We start from the raw sequence: 17,856 nt of genomic DNA, 5'->3' as shown, positions 1-17,856 counted from the left end.
CTGTGCAAGTTCAACCTCTTTCCTGAGAGGAATTTTCATACCTACTACGCCTGATATTCCATGAGAAGCTGGAGACGAACCCAGTCCAATTCCACCTACCCTACCCAGAGTTCCAGACTTCCGTTTTGTTTATTTGACTGGTTGGGTAGAACGGAGACCTATGCATATTAGTTGCAGACTCACCACTTGCAATGGATCTTGCTAAACTCACTTTATCTGGGACATTGCTCAGAATGAATCACTCTATATTTCCCTCCTCTGCCGCACACTGTTAGATGTGGTGGACGGGAGCGGTGACCCTCTCATCTTCCCCCCCTTGTTGGCTCACGTACCCCACATAGGCCACCCTTTGCTTTCTTTTTTTTTTTTTTTTGGGTTCTGATCCCTATTGGGATCCCGGGTCGGTGGTCGAGTCCCCCCCCCCCCCCATAGGGGACGGGGTTCCAAACACAGCCCATAGATGCTGCATATGTTGAAATGGCCCCAGCCATTTTGTTTGTTATGCTCTGTGTTTACTATTTGTTTTTCATGTGTTCATCTTTCTTCCCTATTTTGCTCCTCCTCCCCTTCCTTTTCTCTCCTTCTCCCTTTCCCAGGAGTAATCCATCGCATCATTTCCCACGCCAAGCACACCACCTACCTGTCCAATCTGAACGTCCCCGGATCTACACATGGCTGCTTTGCAGGTAAGCTCATATAATGTTAGGGGCCTTTGCTCCCTGTACAAACGTAACAAACTATGGGGGGGAACTAAAACGGTTGAAGACTCAGGTGGTCTTCCTACAGGAGACCCACTTCACACCCCAGTCGCTTCCCAAATTACCCACTCATCTTTTAATTCAGTTGTTCCTTAGCAACTCTCCGGTATCTAAATCTAGGGGAACAGCCATCGCCATACATAAATCTTGCCCCTTCCAGCACACTAACAAAATTGATCCTATGGGTAGATATGTCTTTTTGAAGGGCAAAATAGCTGGTCAAACATATACGTTTGCGACGATCTATGCCCCCAACACCAACCAACTCACCTTTATTGACTCGACCCTGGAGCAACTGGCCGACTTTAGAGACGGCCTCTTGATTATAGGGGGAGATTTTAATATTAGCCCAGACCCTTTGCTTGATACATCCCACGCGAGACCCCCACACTCTAATAGGGCGTACACACGGTCGGACTTTGTTCGGACATTCCGACAACAAAATCCATGGATTTTTTCCGACGGATGTTGGCTCAAACTTGTCTTGCATACACATGGTCACACAAAGTTGTCGGAAAATCCGATCATTCTGAACGCGGTGACGTAAAACACGTACGTCGGGACTATAAACAGGGCAGTGGCCAATAGCTTTCATCTCTTTATTTATACTGAGCATGCGTGGCACTTTGTCCGTCGGATTTGTGTACACACGATCGGAATTTCCGACAACGGATTTTGTTGTCGGAAAATTTTATCTCCTGCTGTCCAACTTTGTGTGTCGGAAAATCCGATGGAAAATGTCCGATGGAGCCCACACACGGTCGGAATTTCCGACAACACGCTCCGATCGGACATTTTCCATCGGAAAATCCGACCGTGTGTACGGGGCATTATACTTTTCTTAAACACTTTCGCAAGACACTTCATTCTCACCGGATGATAGATAGCTGGAGAGTGTTCCACCCCTCAGATAGAGATTTCAGTTACTATTCCAAGGTACATGATGTATACACGCGCATAGATCATATATATGTGGACCCGGCTACCCTGGAACTCCTACAATCAGTGTCCATTGGCAACATCACCATCTCTGACCACGCCCCAGTCACAATTGCTGTTGCCCTACCCTCAGGCACTCAGAGGGCCTGGACGTGGAGGCTGAACGAAAATTTGCTGGATTACGTGGTAGTGGTGAAAGACGTAAATAACACCTTAACCCACTATTTTAGAGAAAACTCCACAGATGACACCAGGGAAGGCGTAGTTTGGGAGGCCCATAAAGCGGTGATTAGAGGGGAACTGATCTCCCAGGGGTCTAGACTTAAGAAGGCACACCGGGCAGACTTCCAAAGAGTACATGCAGCTCTTCAGAAAGTTGAACTCCAACATAAGGCAACCAGGGGCTCCGAGGCACTGAAGAAACTAACTGAGCTGCGGGGTCTGCTCCTGCGCCTTTTGGATCGCCAAACCCGTAAACAGTTTAGATACATGTCCCACAAATTTTATGAACAAGGGAATAAATGTGGTCGTATGCTCGCTAGGGCACATAGGAAGAAACAAGCACAGACATATATATACCGAAATTACACTCGGCCTCTGGGGATTTGACGGTGCAGTCTTCTAAGATTGCTGCGAGCTTTCAAGACTACTACGCTAAATTGTATAATTTAGACTCTGAGCTTCCACTTAATACGCATGGCACCAAAGAAAAGGCAATACAGGAATACCTAGCTTCAGCTGGCGTCCCTCCCCTTATGGAAGACCAATGTTCCGCTTTGGAACTACCGATTAACCCGACTGAGCTTGGTGCGACAGTGGAGTCCTTGCCCAATGGGAAAAGCCCTGGCCCAGATGGGTTTACTAAGGCATATTACAAAACCTTCCTCCCCCATCTAGCGGCCCCCATGTGCAAATATTTCAACTCCGTAGCAGGAGGCAGGGCCATCCCCTCAGAGGCTCTCTTAGCTCATATTACTGTGATCCTGAAGGAGGGAAAGGACCCCACTGTCCCCCAAAGTTACTGCCCCATCTCCCTCCTCAACGTGGACATAAAAATCCTGGCAAAAATCTTAGCCAACAGACTTAAGCACCTCATGTCTGAGATCGTTCACCCCGACCAAACAGGTTTCATTGTAGGTAGAGAGGCAAGAGATAACTCCTTCAGAGCAGTCCAACTCATACACTGGGCCCGTACCCGCTCAGATCCACAACCATATATCATACTATCAACGGACGCAGAAAAAGCGTTTGACCGCGTTGATTGGTCATATTTAAAAGCGGTGCTCCTGTCCCTGGGGCTAGGACCGAGGAAGATGTCATCAGTCATGGCTCTATACTCTACACCTTGCACGTAGGTAAAGGGGAATGGGATGCTTTCATCCAGCTTCCCAATCAGGAATGGCACAAGACAGGGGTTTCCCCTCTCACCCCTGCTATTCGCCTTAGTGCTGGAGCCGCTGCTCCGCACCGTGCGAACCAGTAAAGATATTAAAGGCTTGCAGGTTGGTAATATAGAACATAAGCTTTCAGCTTATGCCGATGATGTCTTATTCCATCTCTCAGACCCCCTGATTCCCTTGCCTAACCTGATGAAGGAACTTAAACATTTTGGGACTCTTTCCAAATTTTAAAATAAATTACAGTCCGAAAACCTACCCATATATTTGCCCCCTCCCTTATCCAGGAGTCTCCGAGCTGCTTTCCCTTTAGCCTGGGCCTAATCATCTCTGCGTTACATAGGGGTACAATTCACGGATCGTTTTGACACCCTATATGCGGCCAACTTCCCCCCGTTGCTTACGACGATCAAAAAAGACCGCTCGCAATGGACGCGGACTGCCTTTACGTGGCTGGGGCGGGTAAACATAATAAAAATGAACATATTGCCCCGCATATTTTTCTTCTTACAGATGTTACCGATTCCCCTGCCTAGACTTTTCCTTGATCGTTTGTCTAGCATGCTGTCTGAGTTTATATGGCATGCAAGGAAACCTAGATTAGCCCTAAAAGGTGCTTCGGCGCCCAAAACGTGAAGGCGGCCTAGGGCTCCCTGACATAAGACAGTATTATAGAGCTATAGTCCTCCAGAGGATACTCAACTGGCATTTTCACACCCACTCAAAACTCTGGGTTTCCCTAGAGAAATGTCTGGCAGGAAGGAACTTATCCTATACCCCGTGGTTGCCTAAGGAGCACAGGGGGCTGTCTGAAACGACTTCCCCGCCGACGGCCCAGGTGCTTTCAGTATGGGAGCGGATCAATCCGCTTTTAAAAATCGCACCCCCTGTGTCCCCGCTGGCTCCACTGGGTGGGTTCCTATGGTTCCCCCCAGGTGAACAGATGGCCTTTTTTGAGCCTTGGGTGGTAGATGGAGAAGCCAGTTGTGGTAAATTTATGAAAGATGGTAAGCTTTGACGCCCTGAAGGCTAGGAATCGAGGCTCACGAATGAACTTCTGGAGGTATAGAAAACTACACCATTTCTTTGCGAGACACGGTCACACAATTAGAGATCCTTTGTCCCTAACCCCGTTTGAACGCCTTTTCGTGCAGGAAGAACCCGTCCCCCATATGGTGTCAGAATTGTACCGACTTTTGGGCTCTGCTGCCCATCCGCTCAAACCTGCGTACATTCGGAGGTGGGAAAGAGACCTAGGGCTGGAATTCACTGGCTTACAACTGTCCCACCTGTACCATCTTAGACACTCGTCCTCTATAGACTCCAAAGTTCAAGAGACAAACTATAAGATAATGTCCCGCTGGTACCGGGTACCAGATGACTTAGCCCGCATTTACCCTTCCAGGTCAGAGCTCTGCTGGCGAGGCTGCGGACTCAGAGGAACGCTTATCCATATATGGTGGGACTGTCCTCGAATTATGCCCTTTTGGAAGGATATAAAAGACCAGATAAAGACTAACAGTCATAGAGGTGCCTCTCTCTCCGGCACACTTCCTCCTGCATATCCCCCCGATCCCACTCAATCAATATAAAAAAAAATGTACTGCCCCATCTTTTGAATGCGGCTGGACGATTGCTTCCGATTTATTGGAGACAGTCAAGAGTACCCACCCGGGAGGAGTGGATCAGCGGGGTGAGTGTGGTTCGAGAGGCTGAGGAATGGATAGCGACCTGCAGAGGATCCCGAGGCTTTACTAGAACTGGCAGACCCAACCCTTCAGATACGTAGGTTGTCCAGACCCTAGAAGATAGGGAGCTATCCCCTAAACACATGGTGACTCCTGGAGACGTTTGGAGCAGTTTGATCTCTTCAAATGTGTTGTGCTCGGTGGGGACAAGACTATGGCCGCTTACTGGATTGCAGGTAAGCCTGGATCGCCCCTTCCCCCTTCTTTCCCTTTCTCTTCTTACTTTTCTTTTTCCCCCCATTCTTATTTTACATATCTTATGGGTTGAACTAATCCTCCGCTACACTGAAACTGGTTTGAAGTTTAAGTGATATACTGGTGTGGGGTTGACTGATACACATGATTAAAGCTGCCGCACTCGCGAAATGGGTCCCCTATCTTCAGGGGGACACTTGAGGTTACGCTCGAGTGTGTGGTGTGATCCTTTGGTGCCCCTGGGTATGCGGAGGGTGGAGGGAGGTCAGTTGGATGCTATTGGGCCCCCCTCCCCATGCCTTGGCCGCAGGCTGGGGGACCATACCCTTAATATGATCCTGTTGGTGGTCCCCCCTGGGTCACCACTGAGAGTGGGGTTGTTGCCTGGGGGACTATACACATTACCTACTCCACACTTCTACTACAGCTACCCACAACATCCCCATCTGGGTGATGGTTCTAGTTAATCAGCCGAAGATAATCATCTCAGTCAACCCACACAAAACCCGTTGGATGTTTATTTTATTTTACTGTTGTATTTTTTTTTTTATCTTTTCTGTTCAACTGGTTAAGCTGTACACGGCAGACCCATGTGGGTCAGCGATTTCATCACAACATGAAATGTTGGACATGTCTTGTTATATGTATTTTAAAAACTGAAATAAAGATTAAAAAAAAAAAAAAGGCCGCACTATGCATGTTATGCTCTGTTCTAGAGCCTGTAATGAGTGATCTCTGAGCAGGAGGTCGTCCAGATACCCAAGCACCAGGATCCCTTGGGCCCTTAAAAGACCCAGTACTGGTGCTAGGACCTTTATGAACACCCGAGGAGCTGTAGCAAGCCCGAAGGGTAGAGCCACAAACTGAAAATGAAGTTCCTCTACTGCATATCGCAGGAACCTCTGATGAGGCAGAAAGATAGGTAGGTACGTGTAAATACACGTCTTTTATATCAATGGAGGCTAGAAAGTCTCTCATCTGGAGTGAGGCTACTACTGAGTGGACAGACTCCATCCGAAAGGGCTGTATCAGTAGATACTGGTTCAGGGATTTTAGGTCCAAAATGGGCCTTGTGTCCCCGTTTGGTTTTTTAACCGTAAACAGGTTCAAGTAAAACCCTGCGCCCCTTTCGGATACAGGAACCTCTACAATCACTCCTTGATGCACTAAATGAAGTAGTGCCTGAAGCAATAAGTCTCCTTTTGGAGGATCCGAGGGAACGCTGGATCTTAAAAACCTCTGGGGGGGAACCACCCACAACTCCAGCTTGTAATCGTGGGATATAGTTGAGGTGACCCATTCGTCCTGAATTATTGTTCTCCAAATGTCTGCAAAGTGCAGCAGAGTTCCCCCCACCCGATGGAGTGGGGGTGTCCCCTCAAAGGGAGGGCTTGGTGCTGGGTTTAGAAGAATTTTGGACCCAGGGCTTTTACTGGCCTTGGCCTTACGGCTTGCCCCTGACCCTACGCCCTGTTGGCAGCGGAACTGCCCACCTAACAAATCTGTCAAGAAGGCTTGACAGACTCAGAGCAGGTTGTAGCACCTTACCCCGAAACTGGCATCAGGGGAGGCCTGAACATCCACCTGGTAGAACTTGACAAATGTGATCAGAAGACCAAGTGGCAGCCTTGCAAATTTGAAAAACAGATGCCTCCTGCTGAAAAGCCCTTGAAGAACAGATCTGGTAGCGTGCACCTTCACAGGGGAGGAAGGAACCCTATCCTTTAAACCAGTTTTATATCCATCTCAAGTTTTGACTACTGTATTTTTGCATCCATTTTTTTTAATATCCGTTGTAGCACTTATTTTGATTTTTCAATTGGGAGTCACAGAAAATGTACAGAAAAATGAACATGCCTCATTTTTTCAAACTGCAACGTGTCATATAGCATAACAGGTTGGCTCAGCGTCTTCATTCAAGTAGGATCAGGGTGCAGTATCCCAAAGCCTCAGCTAATTAACCAATTCAGAAGCTGCAGTGGGCTATAGTGCAGCCATGAATCTTGATAGGAGAATCTTCTTAGGAAGAAGGTAAGCTTCTCTCAGTACAAAAAAGCAGTCTATCACCTGAGGACACTACCAAAAAACGAAGGCTAGCTGGAGTGGAAGGTGTATACAGGAATATCCCTGCAGATTTCTCCTTTTGCTAGTGACCAGTCACATAAAGGCAGCTACTTTAACCAGTGTGTGTAGAACTAAAATGTTTTTTGGACAGATTAGGGGAAGGGTTAAAAACTTTAACCAGTTATTTTTTGCTGTCTAGGTCCCACTAACTAGGGAGCTTCCACTTTACTTTCTTTCTTGGAGATGCATCACAAAGTGAAAGGAAAGCTCTGGAAAGTGAGGGTATCTTCTGTCTTTGACAGTTGTCACTGGGACATTTGTCCCCACACTTTGTCTTGGTTGACAATGGTCATCAGGAGAAATAAAGGGGTGAATCTCCCTAGCAGGGAGTCAGACAGCAATGAAAATGCTTAACACCTCAACATCTATCTATGCGGCAAACAATGCCTTTACACTTTCAGAATCTAGGACATACCTTGCACATCCAAACTTCTTCCCTGATAAGCAGACTCCTGAAAGCGTATATGCTGGAATCTGCTGTAAGGACAGCCAAGGTGCCAGTCAACAGAGGGCTGTCAATGGCACCTTTTGCACAGCTTGTACTAAAAGCATGTTACAGAAATTATAGTGATTAACAAAAAATGGTGGCACAATACAGGAACAAGAGAAAAAAAAAAACTTTTTGCACATATCATTGGCAGTTAGGTATCATAAAACATTAACAACTTGTGGACCGCCTACCCAAAATGTACTGAGGATGGGTGGCCCGCACAGGCAAAGTGATGTATCTGTACATCACTGCCATTAATAGTACAAAAAAAAATGTCAGTATATACAGTGGTGACGGAAAGTATTCAGACCCCCTTAAATTTTTCACTGTTCTATTGCAGCCATTTGCTGAAATCATTTAAGTTCATTTTTTCCTCATTAATGTACACACAGCACTCCATATTGACAGAAAAACACAGAATTGTTGACATTTTTGCAGATTTATTAAAAAGAAAAAATGAAATATCACATGGTCCTAAGTATTCAGATCCTTTGCTCAGTATTTAGTAGAAGCACCCTTTTGATCTAATGCAGCCATGAGTCTTTTTGGGAAAGATGCAACAAGTTTTTCACACCTGGATTTGGGGATCCTCTGCCATTCCTCCTTGCAGATCCTCTCCAGTTCTGTCAGGTTGGATGGTAAGCTTTGGTGGACAGCCATTTCGAGGTCTCTCCAGAGATGCTCAATTGGGTTTAAGTCAGGGCTCTGGCTGGGCCACTCAAGAACAGTCACAAAGTTGTTGTGAAGCCACTGCTTCGTTATTTTAGATGTGTGCTTAGGGTCATTGTCTTGTTGGAAGGTAAACCTTCGGCCCAGTCTGAGGTCCTGAGCACTCTGGAGAAGGTTTTCGTCCAGGATATCCCTGTACTTGGCCGCATTCATCTTTCCGTCGATTGTAACCAGTCGTTCTGTCCCTGCAGCTGAAAAACACCCCCACAGCACGATGCTGCCACCACCATGCTTCACTGTTGGGACTGTATTGGACAGGTGATGAGCAGTGCCTGATTTTCTCCACACATACCACTTAGAAATAAGGCCAAAAAGTTCTATCTTGGTCTCATCAGACCAGAGAATTTTATTTCTCACCATCTTGGAATCCTTCAGGTGTATTTTTTAGCAAACTCCATGTGGGCTTTCATGTGTCTTGCACGGAGGAGAGGCTTCCGTCCGGCCACTCTGCCATAAAGCCCTGACTGGTGGAGAGCTGCAGTGATGGTTGACTTTCTACAACTTTCTCCCATCTCCCGACTGCATCTCTGGAGCTCAGCGACAGTGATCTTTGGGTTCTTCTTTACCTCTCACCCCAAGGCTCTTCTCCCCCGATAGCTCAGTTTGGCCGGACGACCAGCTCTAGGAAGGGTTCTGGTCGTCCCAAACGTCTTCCATTTAAGGATTATGGAGGCCACTGTGCTCTTAGGAACCTTAAGTGCAGCAGAAATTTTTTTGTAACCTTGGCCAGATCTGTGCCTTGCCACAATTCTGTCTCTGAGCTCTTCAGGCAGTTCCTTTGACCTCATTCTCAGTTGCTCTGACATGCACTGTGAGCTGTAAGGTCTTATATATAGACAGGTGTGTGGCTTTCCTAATCAAGTCCAATCAGTATAATCAAACACAGCTGGACTCAAATGAAGGTGTAGATCCATCTCAAGGATGATCAGAAGAAATGGACAGCACCTGAGTTAAATATATGAGTGTCACAGCAAAAGGTCTCAATACTTAGGACCATGTGATATTTCAGTTTTTCTTTTTTAATAAATCTGCAAAAATGTCAACAATTCTGTGTTTTTCTGTCAATTTGGGGTGCTGTGTGTACATTAATGAGGAAAAAAATGAACTTAAATGATTTTAGCAAATGGCTGCAATATAACAAAGAGTGAAAAATTTAAGGGGGTCTGAATACTTTCCGTCCCCAGTGTGTGTGTGTGTGTGTGTGTGTGTGTGTGTGTGTGTGTGTATATATATATATATATATATATATATATATATATATATATATATATATATATCAATCAGAGTTTGTAAGCACTATAACTTTGACGTAAACCAATCAATATACACTTATTAGGATTTTTTTCTCAAAGACACAGCAGAAAAGAATCACCCCCTTTAGAATAATCACATTTTGTTGCTTTACAGCCTGAAATTAAAACAGACACTGTATTTGTTTTATGCAGCTGCATTTACTGTACTTATTTATAACATCCAAGTGAAAGATAGAACACCAACATGTCAGAAAAAAAAAAAAAAAATTATAAGACAGAATCACTGAGTTGGAAAAAGGATCACCTTTTCAGGCCCTGTGTTTGTGTCAAGTGGAAGATTTCTATCAGGAGAGGTCATCTGACAGAGGAAAACATTTTGGCCAAAATTTATAAAAAAAATTTGATTTTTATATGTTTTGTAGCAGAAAGTTAAAAAAAAAAAAAAAATCGCAAAAAATAAAAAAAACACAGTGTTGCATGACCAGCAATTACCAGTTAAAGTAGCACAGTGCTAAATAGCAAAAAATGGTGTGATCCTGAAGGGGGTAAAACCTTTCAAAGCTCAAGTTGTTAAAAGAAGTGGTATATGGCCATATTACGTGGAGTGGACTGGAGTGGCATTAATTATGAGGGTTACCTTCATTTTTTCCTGATGAGAGCCCTTTGTGGAAAAGTCTTAAGACATCATCTTCATTTAGCTTTGGCAAGTTAGTCAGATTATGAAGGATGTAAAGACCAGAATGGCTGTCCAGACTATTCAAGTAATGCAATAGATCTTTCTTGGCAACACAGTGACTGTAAAATACAGGATGAAATTAGTAAAAAGTACATTTATTTAAACCAAAACAGTTATTTTTGTGTGCACACTATTGGTTGATGCATTTTTTTTCTTTTGGAACATGCCAACATGCTTGGGTGTTCTGTTATTTAGATTTAGAAAGAGACAATGGGGTTGATTTACTAAAGGCAAATAGTCTGTGCACTGCAAGTACTGTTATGCCGTGTACACACGGGCAGACTTTTCAGCATCAAACATCCGACGCTCCTTCCGACAGACTTCCAAACGAACGTGATGACATACGACGGGACTAGAAAAGGAAGTCGATCTCGCCGCTTTTATCGGCGAGATTGACACCTTGCGAGCCCCGTCGCAGGAGCCAGCGCCGAGCTGGCTCGCTCATCGGGAAAGGAAATTTTTTTTTTCCTTTCCCAATGAGCGACAAGCATTGCTGACATTAAGGCGGGCTTCACACTGGTGCGGGGAAATGACTTGGAAAAAAACAAAAAACCGACATGGGTTCCCCTCCAAGAGCATACCAGGCCCTTAGGTCTGGTATGGATTTTAAGGGGAACCCCCTACGCCAAAAAAATGGTGTGGGGGACCCCCCAAAATTTATACCAGACCCTTATCCAAGCACGCAGCCTGGCCGGTCAGGAAAGGGGGTGGGGACGAGCGAGCCCCCCCCCCTGAACCGTACCAGGCCGCATGCCCTTAACATGGGGGGTGGGGGCTTTGGGGATCCCAAAGCACCTTGTCCCCATGTTGAGGAGGACAAGGGCCTCTTCCCGACAACCCTGGCCATTGGTTGTCGGGTTCTGCAGGTGGGGGGCTTATCGGAATCCGGGAGCCCCCTTTAATAAGGGGGCCCCCCAGATCCTGGCCCCCTGCCCTATGTGATTGAGTATGTGGTACATCGTACCCCTACCCATTCACCTGGGGGGAAAAAAGTGTCAATAAAAAAAACACACTAGACAGGTTTTTAAAAGTAATTAGGCAGCTCCGGGGGTCTCTTCTGACTCCTCCGCTCTTTCCTGCTTCTTCTCCCGATTTCTGGTTCTTCTGCTGGGCTCCTGCGCTATCTTCTGCTGCTCTTTTGCTAACGGTGGCCCGGTCGTCTCCATCGCCTCCTTCCCTCTCTTCTTCCGATGTTTACACGACGCTCTCTCCCACTGTAATGCCGTTTAAGCAGTGCGCAACGACTTATATAGGCATGGGGCGTGGTCACCAGGTGATGTCACCCGTCACAGGGAAGGAGACGATGGAGAAGACCGGGCCACCGCTAGCAAAAGAGCGGCAAAAGAGCAAAAGATAGCGGAGGAGCCCGGCAGAAGAACCGGAGAGCGGGAGAAGCAGGAGAGAGCGGAGAAGTCGGAAGAGACCCCCAGAGCTGCCTAATAAATTACTTTAAAAACCTGTCTAGTGTTTTTTTCTTGACACTTTTTTCCCCCAGGTGAATGGGTAAGGGTACGATGTACCCCATACTCATTCACACTGGGGCGCTTTGCAGGCGCTACAGGGCTAAAAAATAGTGCCTGGAAAGCGCCCTGAAACAGCGCTGCTGTCTCACCAATGTGAAATCCCTGAGGGCTTTCACACTGAAGTGGTGCGCTGGCAGGTCAGTAAAAAAAGTCCTGCTAGCAGCATCTTTGGAGCGGAGTATACACCGCTCCTGCTCATTGAAATCAATGGGGCAGCGCAGCTATACCCCCGGCATAGCGCTGCTGCAGCGGCACTTTGCGGGTAGTTTTAACCCTTTTTCGGCCGCTAGCAGGGGTTAAAACCGCCCCGCTAGTGGCTGAATAGCACAGCTAAAGCGACAATAAAGCGGCGCTTTACCGGCGACATCCCCACCGCCCCAGTGTGAAAGGGGCCTTAAAGTGATACTAAACACACACTGTATAATTTACATTGTCCCTTCTATTTCTGTATGTGGATGATGACATTGTATTTAAAAAAAAAAAAATCCTGCCCAAGTATCTTTTTCCTAATCGACATACAGCTGTCACATGACCCAGATATTTCCTAGCCTGTCTGCAGGGGAAAAAAAAAGCAGGAGGTGCTTCTAGTCCTCTGCCACTGATCACATATGTTCAAAAAAAAAAAAAACTGCATTTGAAATACAGATTAAAAATAAATAATATCAATAACCTGTCCTAAATTGTCATACAGATATATATATATTTGAAATAAAACCCTATTTGTTTTTAGTAATAACATAGTGTGTGGGTGGATTTCTGACAGCCACAGGCTGTGTCATGTCCCTCCAGCCTGTGTCTTACAATAAGAGGGTAAAAGGGAGGTAAAGCCACATTAATCTACATGTAATATCCTGCCCCCCATTGTGCTTAGCTGGTTAGTGGGAATGGAGGAGGAGGGAGGGAGTAGCTGTCATTTACCCCTGCGTATATGCCCACATGTGTGGCTCTATAGCAGAGATATGCAAGTAGCGGAACTCCAGCTGTTGCAAAACTACAAGTCCCATCATGCCTCTGCCTCTAGGTGTCATGCTTATGGCTGTCAGAGTCTTGCTATGCCTTATGGGACTTGTAGTTCTGCAACAGCTGGAGGTCCGCTAATTGCACATCCCTGCTGTATAGTCACATTGGTTGCTCAGATGTGATAGGGAGGAAATGCTTAGCACAGAAACTCACTAAAAACTGAGCATGTACAGAGATGCCACCACAGCTGCAAAAACCCTAGCTGAATTGGGGACATGACCGAGTATGAACAGCATGTAATAAAGCTTTTATTGTTTGTTTTTTTTTTTTCTGATTTGAGTTTAGTGACACTTTAAAGTAATCGGTGGTCAAAATATGAAATCAAATATTAATTTCCACATTGTATTGCATTTATTTCTAGCCTACTCCTATTACTCTGAACGATCTTGAAGTTTGTAAACATACTCTGTGAAGATTCCCACATATACAGTATATACTTCCTTGAGTTCTGTGACACATATTCACTATGCCCTGTTGGTAGGCACTGCAGCATCATACATTTCACAGCGTTTAGCTTCTGCACTACAGAGGAATTGAAAGGAGAGGTTGTAGGAGGTGAAGTCAGTACAGTACAGTACATGATAAATGGAGCCAATGTAATAAGCTACAGCTTTCCATTACCCCCCGGGGGTCATACACGCATGGATCGTCTTAATAGGTTTCCCCATTGGTGCATATCGGGCTCCATTTATCATGCGGTAATTACCGCAGGCGATCTATGAGTGTATGGACAATTTTGTTTCCGGACCTTTTATTTGTTTTGTCAGGTTTTTTGTATTTGTCTGTATGTCCACTGTCAGGTATCACATTGCTATTCAGTAGCGTGGGACTTAACAAGCTACCACCAGTGTAGATTACAATTGATTCCCAGGCAATTGTGCCATGTTTTTATGTTTAACTTAAAATAAACTTTTGTATTGCATTTTACCATTTAAATCCATAATTGCCTTTTGTAGCCGCTTTACTCCCTGAGGTTCCCTCCTCCGAGGGTTCCTCCACCTTTTCTTTGATCTGCGGCTATAACCTCCTCCATTCACCGGCTGTCGGTAGCGTTGTCCAAACACTGGCTCCAGTGGGGAGCTCCCTTCGTTCCCAGCTGCCTCGCAGAAAGCACTCCCGCTGTGTGAGTAGGTGAGGCTGTCAACCCTCCAAAGCTGCATGTCAGGCAGAGCAAGACCGGTGGCATGCAAGGTAAGGTTTGGAATCCTGCTATGTCCTGTTCCATCAACGCATTTCACATACTGCTTTATCAGCTTTTCAGAGGCTATTTCTAGCGTTAAAGCGTCTGAAAACCGCCTCAGTGTGAAAGTAGCCTTAAAGCAGATGTAAACCAGATTTATAAAATTTGTGTTGGGGAGGTTGCTATAGATTAGTAGACAGCTGAACTATTCACAGCTCTGAGAGTTTCTGCCTATGTGGAGTGGGGGTGCGTGCCTTTCCTCCAATCAGCTGTCTTGGCTGTGTGCGCAGACTTCACTTCCAGTGCTGAACAGGAAAATAAAATCTCTGACACGATCTGAACTTTCTAAAGAATATATAAAGCTGAAGACAGCAGATATGCATGTCAAACTTCTGTAGGGAGATTTGTTTCATCTCTGTGTATCATCTGAGGCTGTTCACTTCACTGGGTATATGTGAGGGTTTACATCCACTTTAAAAAGGGTTACTAAACTCAGGACCCTGCATTCACTATATCTGGTCTCCCACAGTACACAGAACATTAGCAGTGTATAGCAAGCTTGTGATTATCATTTCCTGGTTAAATCTTGTAGGAGGAGTTTTCATACCGCACTGATCTGTCCCCTATCAGGATCCAGGACCCCTGACCCCCTGTCTGGGCAGTGCTGATTGGCCCTGTGCTGATCACATGCACTTAAAAAAAAAAATCTAGCAACACACCAAACTGTGCATGTGCAGCCTGACTCCAGTAACTCTGTCTTATCTGGATCTATTCTGGAGTCAGTGGAAGAAAGAAGAGGAGTATCTGTGCATACAAGATCAAACAGCCTTTTTCACACAATGCAGAGGATTAACCCCTTAGGTTCCACAGCGAGTATAACAAGCATGCTCTACTGCATATACAGACTGATTTTATTGTTGTGAGTTTAGTAACACTTTAAGACCCTTGCAAATAGATTTTAAGTTGAACAGGTCCAGGAAAATGGGTATCTTGCCTGGCAAACTTGAAGCACCAGTGGGTACTCGTGAACAAAATGGGTGAGATTAACTAAAACTGGGGAGTGCAAAATCTGGTGCAGCTCTGCATAGAAACCAGTTTCTAGGGGGGGTTTCTCTCAGCCATTGGCCATTACTGGAGCACAGATGCCACATCAGTGCTCATCTGTGCCAAATCCACACTTCATCCAAGCCACATCAGTGCTCATCCGTGCCACTACAGGCCACACAAAAGTGTAATAGGTAGTCAAATTAGATTTGAAATGTAGGCCCTTCGAAAATGCCTGTCATTTTTCTATATACATACTATGTGTGTTGGAAAAATCTTATAAATGGACAGCTTTGTGTAAAAAAAAAAAAAAAAAAATGCAGTTTCATTTTCTTTACACATTTTCCAAAAAAATAGACTCATAATGAATCAGATTACACATTGAGGTGTTTACTACCCAAAATGGGGTCATTTTTTAGGCGTTTCCATTGTCCTGGTTCTCCAGGACCTTCAAAGTTGTAAGAGGTAGTCTAGAAATTATATGTGTAATTTATGCTCCTAGAACGCCTGATGGTGCTCCCTGCATGTTGTGCCTCTGTATGTGGCCAGGCTGTGTAAAAGTCTCACACCATACTCATTAGTGTAGTAGAATGTGTTTTGGGGTGTAATTTGTGGTATGCATATGCTGTGTGAGAGAAATAATCCTTTAATATGACAATTTTGTGAAAAAAAAAAAAAATTTGCCAACAGTTGTGGGAAAAAAATACAACTTCAAACAAATCACCATGCCTTTTTCTAAATACCTTGGACTGTCTACTTTCTAAAAAGGTGTAATTTGGGGGGGTATTTGTACTGTTCTGGCTTGTTAGGGTCTCAAGATATTAGATAGGCAGTCAGTACATCAGGTGTGATCAATTTTCAACGAATGGCACCATAGCTTGTAGACTCTATAACTTTCACAAAGACCAAATAATTTACACAGATTTGATTTATTTTTACCAAAGATATGTAGCAGTATACATTTGGGCCAAAATTTGTCCAAAATGTATGAAGAAAAATTACTATTTTGCAAAATTGTATAACAAAAAAAAAAAAGCATTTTCTTTGTCTAACAAAATTTTCAGTCTTTTTTCATTTATAGCGCAAAAAATAAAAAAAACCAAAAGAAAGCTCTATTTGTGTGAAAAAAAGACAAAAAAAAAATCATATGGGTACAGTGTTGCATGACTGAGTAATTGTCATTCAATATATGAGAGCACCGAAAGCTGAAAATTGGTTTGGTTAGGAAGGGGATTTAAGTGGCAAGTGGTTAAGAGATGGGTTTGGGGAATATGACAGCTGAGTATGTGGAAATCTCTGAATGCAAATCAAGGCCATGCCTTAAAATACACAACAAATTAAAAAATCTGAGATTAGGCAAATTAGCCACCCCTCGTTCTTCAGGGGATATAATGTTTTGAGAGCCAACTTAAGGGAAAAAATAAGAAAGTCATATGCAAAAAGAGCAGCACGTAAGCATGTGGCCCCACATGTAATGCCACCCAGATCAGAGTGAAACATTAAGATCCTAGAAAGGGCTTTGATGGCTAGACTGAATGCAAGTAGCAAAAGGGGACAGCCTTGCCTTGTGCCCTTGGTAAGAGAAATGGGTACGGATAGAAAGCCTGATACCAAACGTGCTGTGGGAGAGTTATACATAATCATATTAGTAAAGTGGTGCTTCAGATCATCACCTGTAATATGTATATTTAGAAAACAAGAAAAGAACTAAAGAACTTGGATTATACAGGCCAAACAGGGGGCAAGCATTTGTATATAAAAATAATTATTTTTGTATAACAAAGCTGTTAAAAAAACAAATCCATACTAAATATATCAAATCTATTAAACAGTAGTGTTCATCTACTGTACGTTGTGTATACACCAGAATCTCTGGTATACTGTGTGTCTGGTAGTGCTAGTCAAAAAGGGTCTTCGTGTGCCGACGCATTTTGCCTGATATAGCTTCTACAGGGCTGAGACTATCATAGAACCATATTAACATAGAATCTAAGAAAAAACATTTAAACAAGAACTCTCATCATATGTTTAACTGAGGTATTCATACATGCACTGTGGGTGACATATAGTACCTTGATATATCCAATGCCGTTTACGAAAGGTCTCAGTGGAGGATCCATCATAAATGGCATTGAATCAATTACAGTAAGAATCGGACAATATATAATATAATACTTACAACCAGCGGTACAAAAAACAAGAGCTTATTTGAAAGATACCAAACAAATGTTACAATTATTAGAAGAGAGAACAGGTACAGGACCCCTATTAGTGGCCACAACTAATGTCTCTTCATTATATAACATCCACCATCACCAGGAATGTGACAATGGGGTCTTAGAAAGTACACCAACCTAACCTGTATGCAGAGAAAATACCTTATCAAATGTCTAGATTTCTGTCTCAAACACAGCTATTTTTGGTACCATCATTATCATCAATAAAAGACAGGATTAGCCATGGGACCAGATTCGCACCCAGCGTAGCCGGACTCTTCATGGCCCAATGGGAAGAAGAAGCCATTTTCAAAAATTCCACCAGAAGCACTTGTACTTTACAGAAGGTGCATGGATGATGTATTTATTTTATGGAAAGGGGATCGTGAACATCTCCAAAATGTTTTGAATATACTGTACTGAACAGTAAAGAAAGAAATAGACTATCATGGGAAATAGAGGAAGAAAAGATTGCTTTCCTCAATTTAGAAATATCTCAGAAAA

At 44.2% G+C, this 17,856-nt stretch overlaps 1 protein-coding gene across 1 annotated transcript in view; it reads right to left on the bottom strand.

The window, feature by feature from the left end:
- Positions 1-17,856, bottom strand: part of ZFYVE26 (zinc finger FYVE-type containing 26) — a gene marked incomplete in the record, with an annotated part of 1,901,467 nt that overhangs the window by 1,391,817 nt on the left and 491,794 nt on the right. The window contains 1 exon segment of the mRNA XM_073610828.1: positions 10,271-10,428. Within this exon segment, the coding sequence (XP_073466929.1) occupies positions 10,271-10,428 (158 nt within the window).

This window comes from Aquarana catesbeiana, linkage group LG13 (assembly GCF_042186555.1).
Source record: "Aquarana catesbeiana isolate 2022-GZ linkage group LG13, ASM4218655v1, whole genome shotgun sequence".
NCBI classification, from domain to species: Eukaryota; Metazoa; Chordata; class Amphibia; order Anura; family Ranidae; genus Aquarana; species Aquarana catesbeiana.
This window is presented reverse-complemented; position numbering and strand designations above follow the sequence as displayed.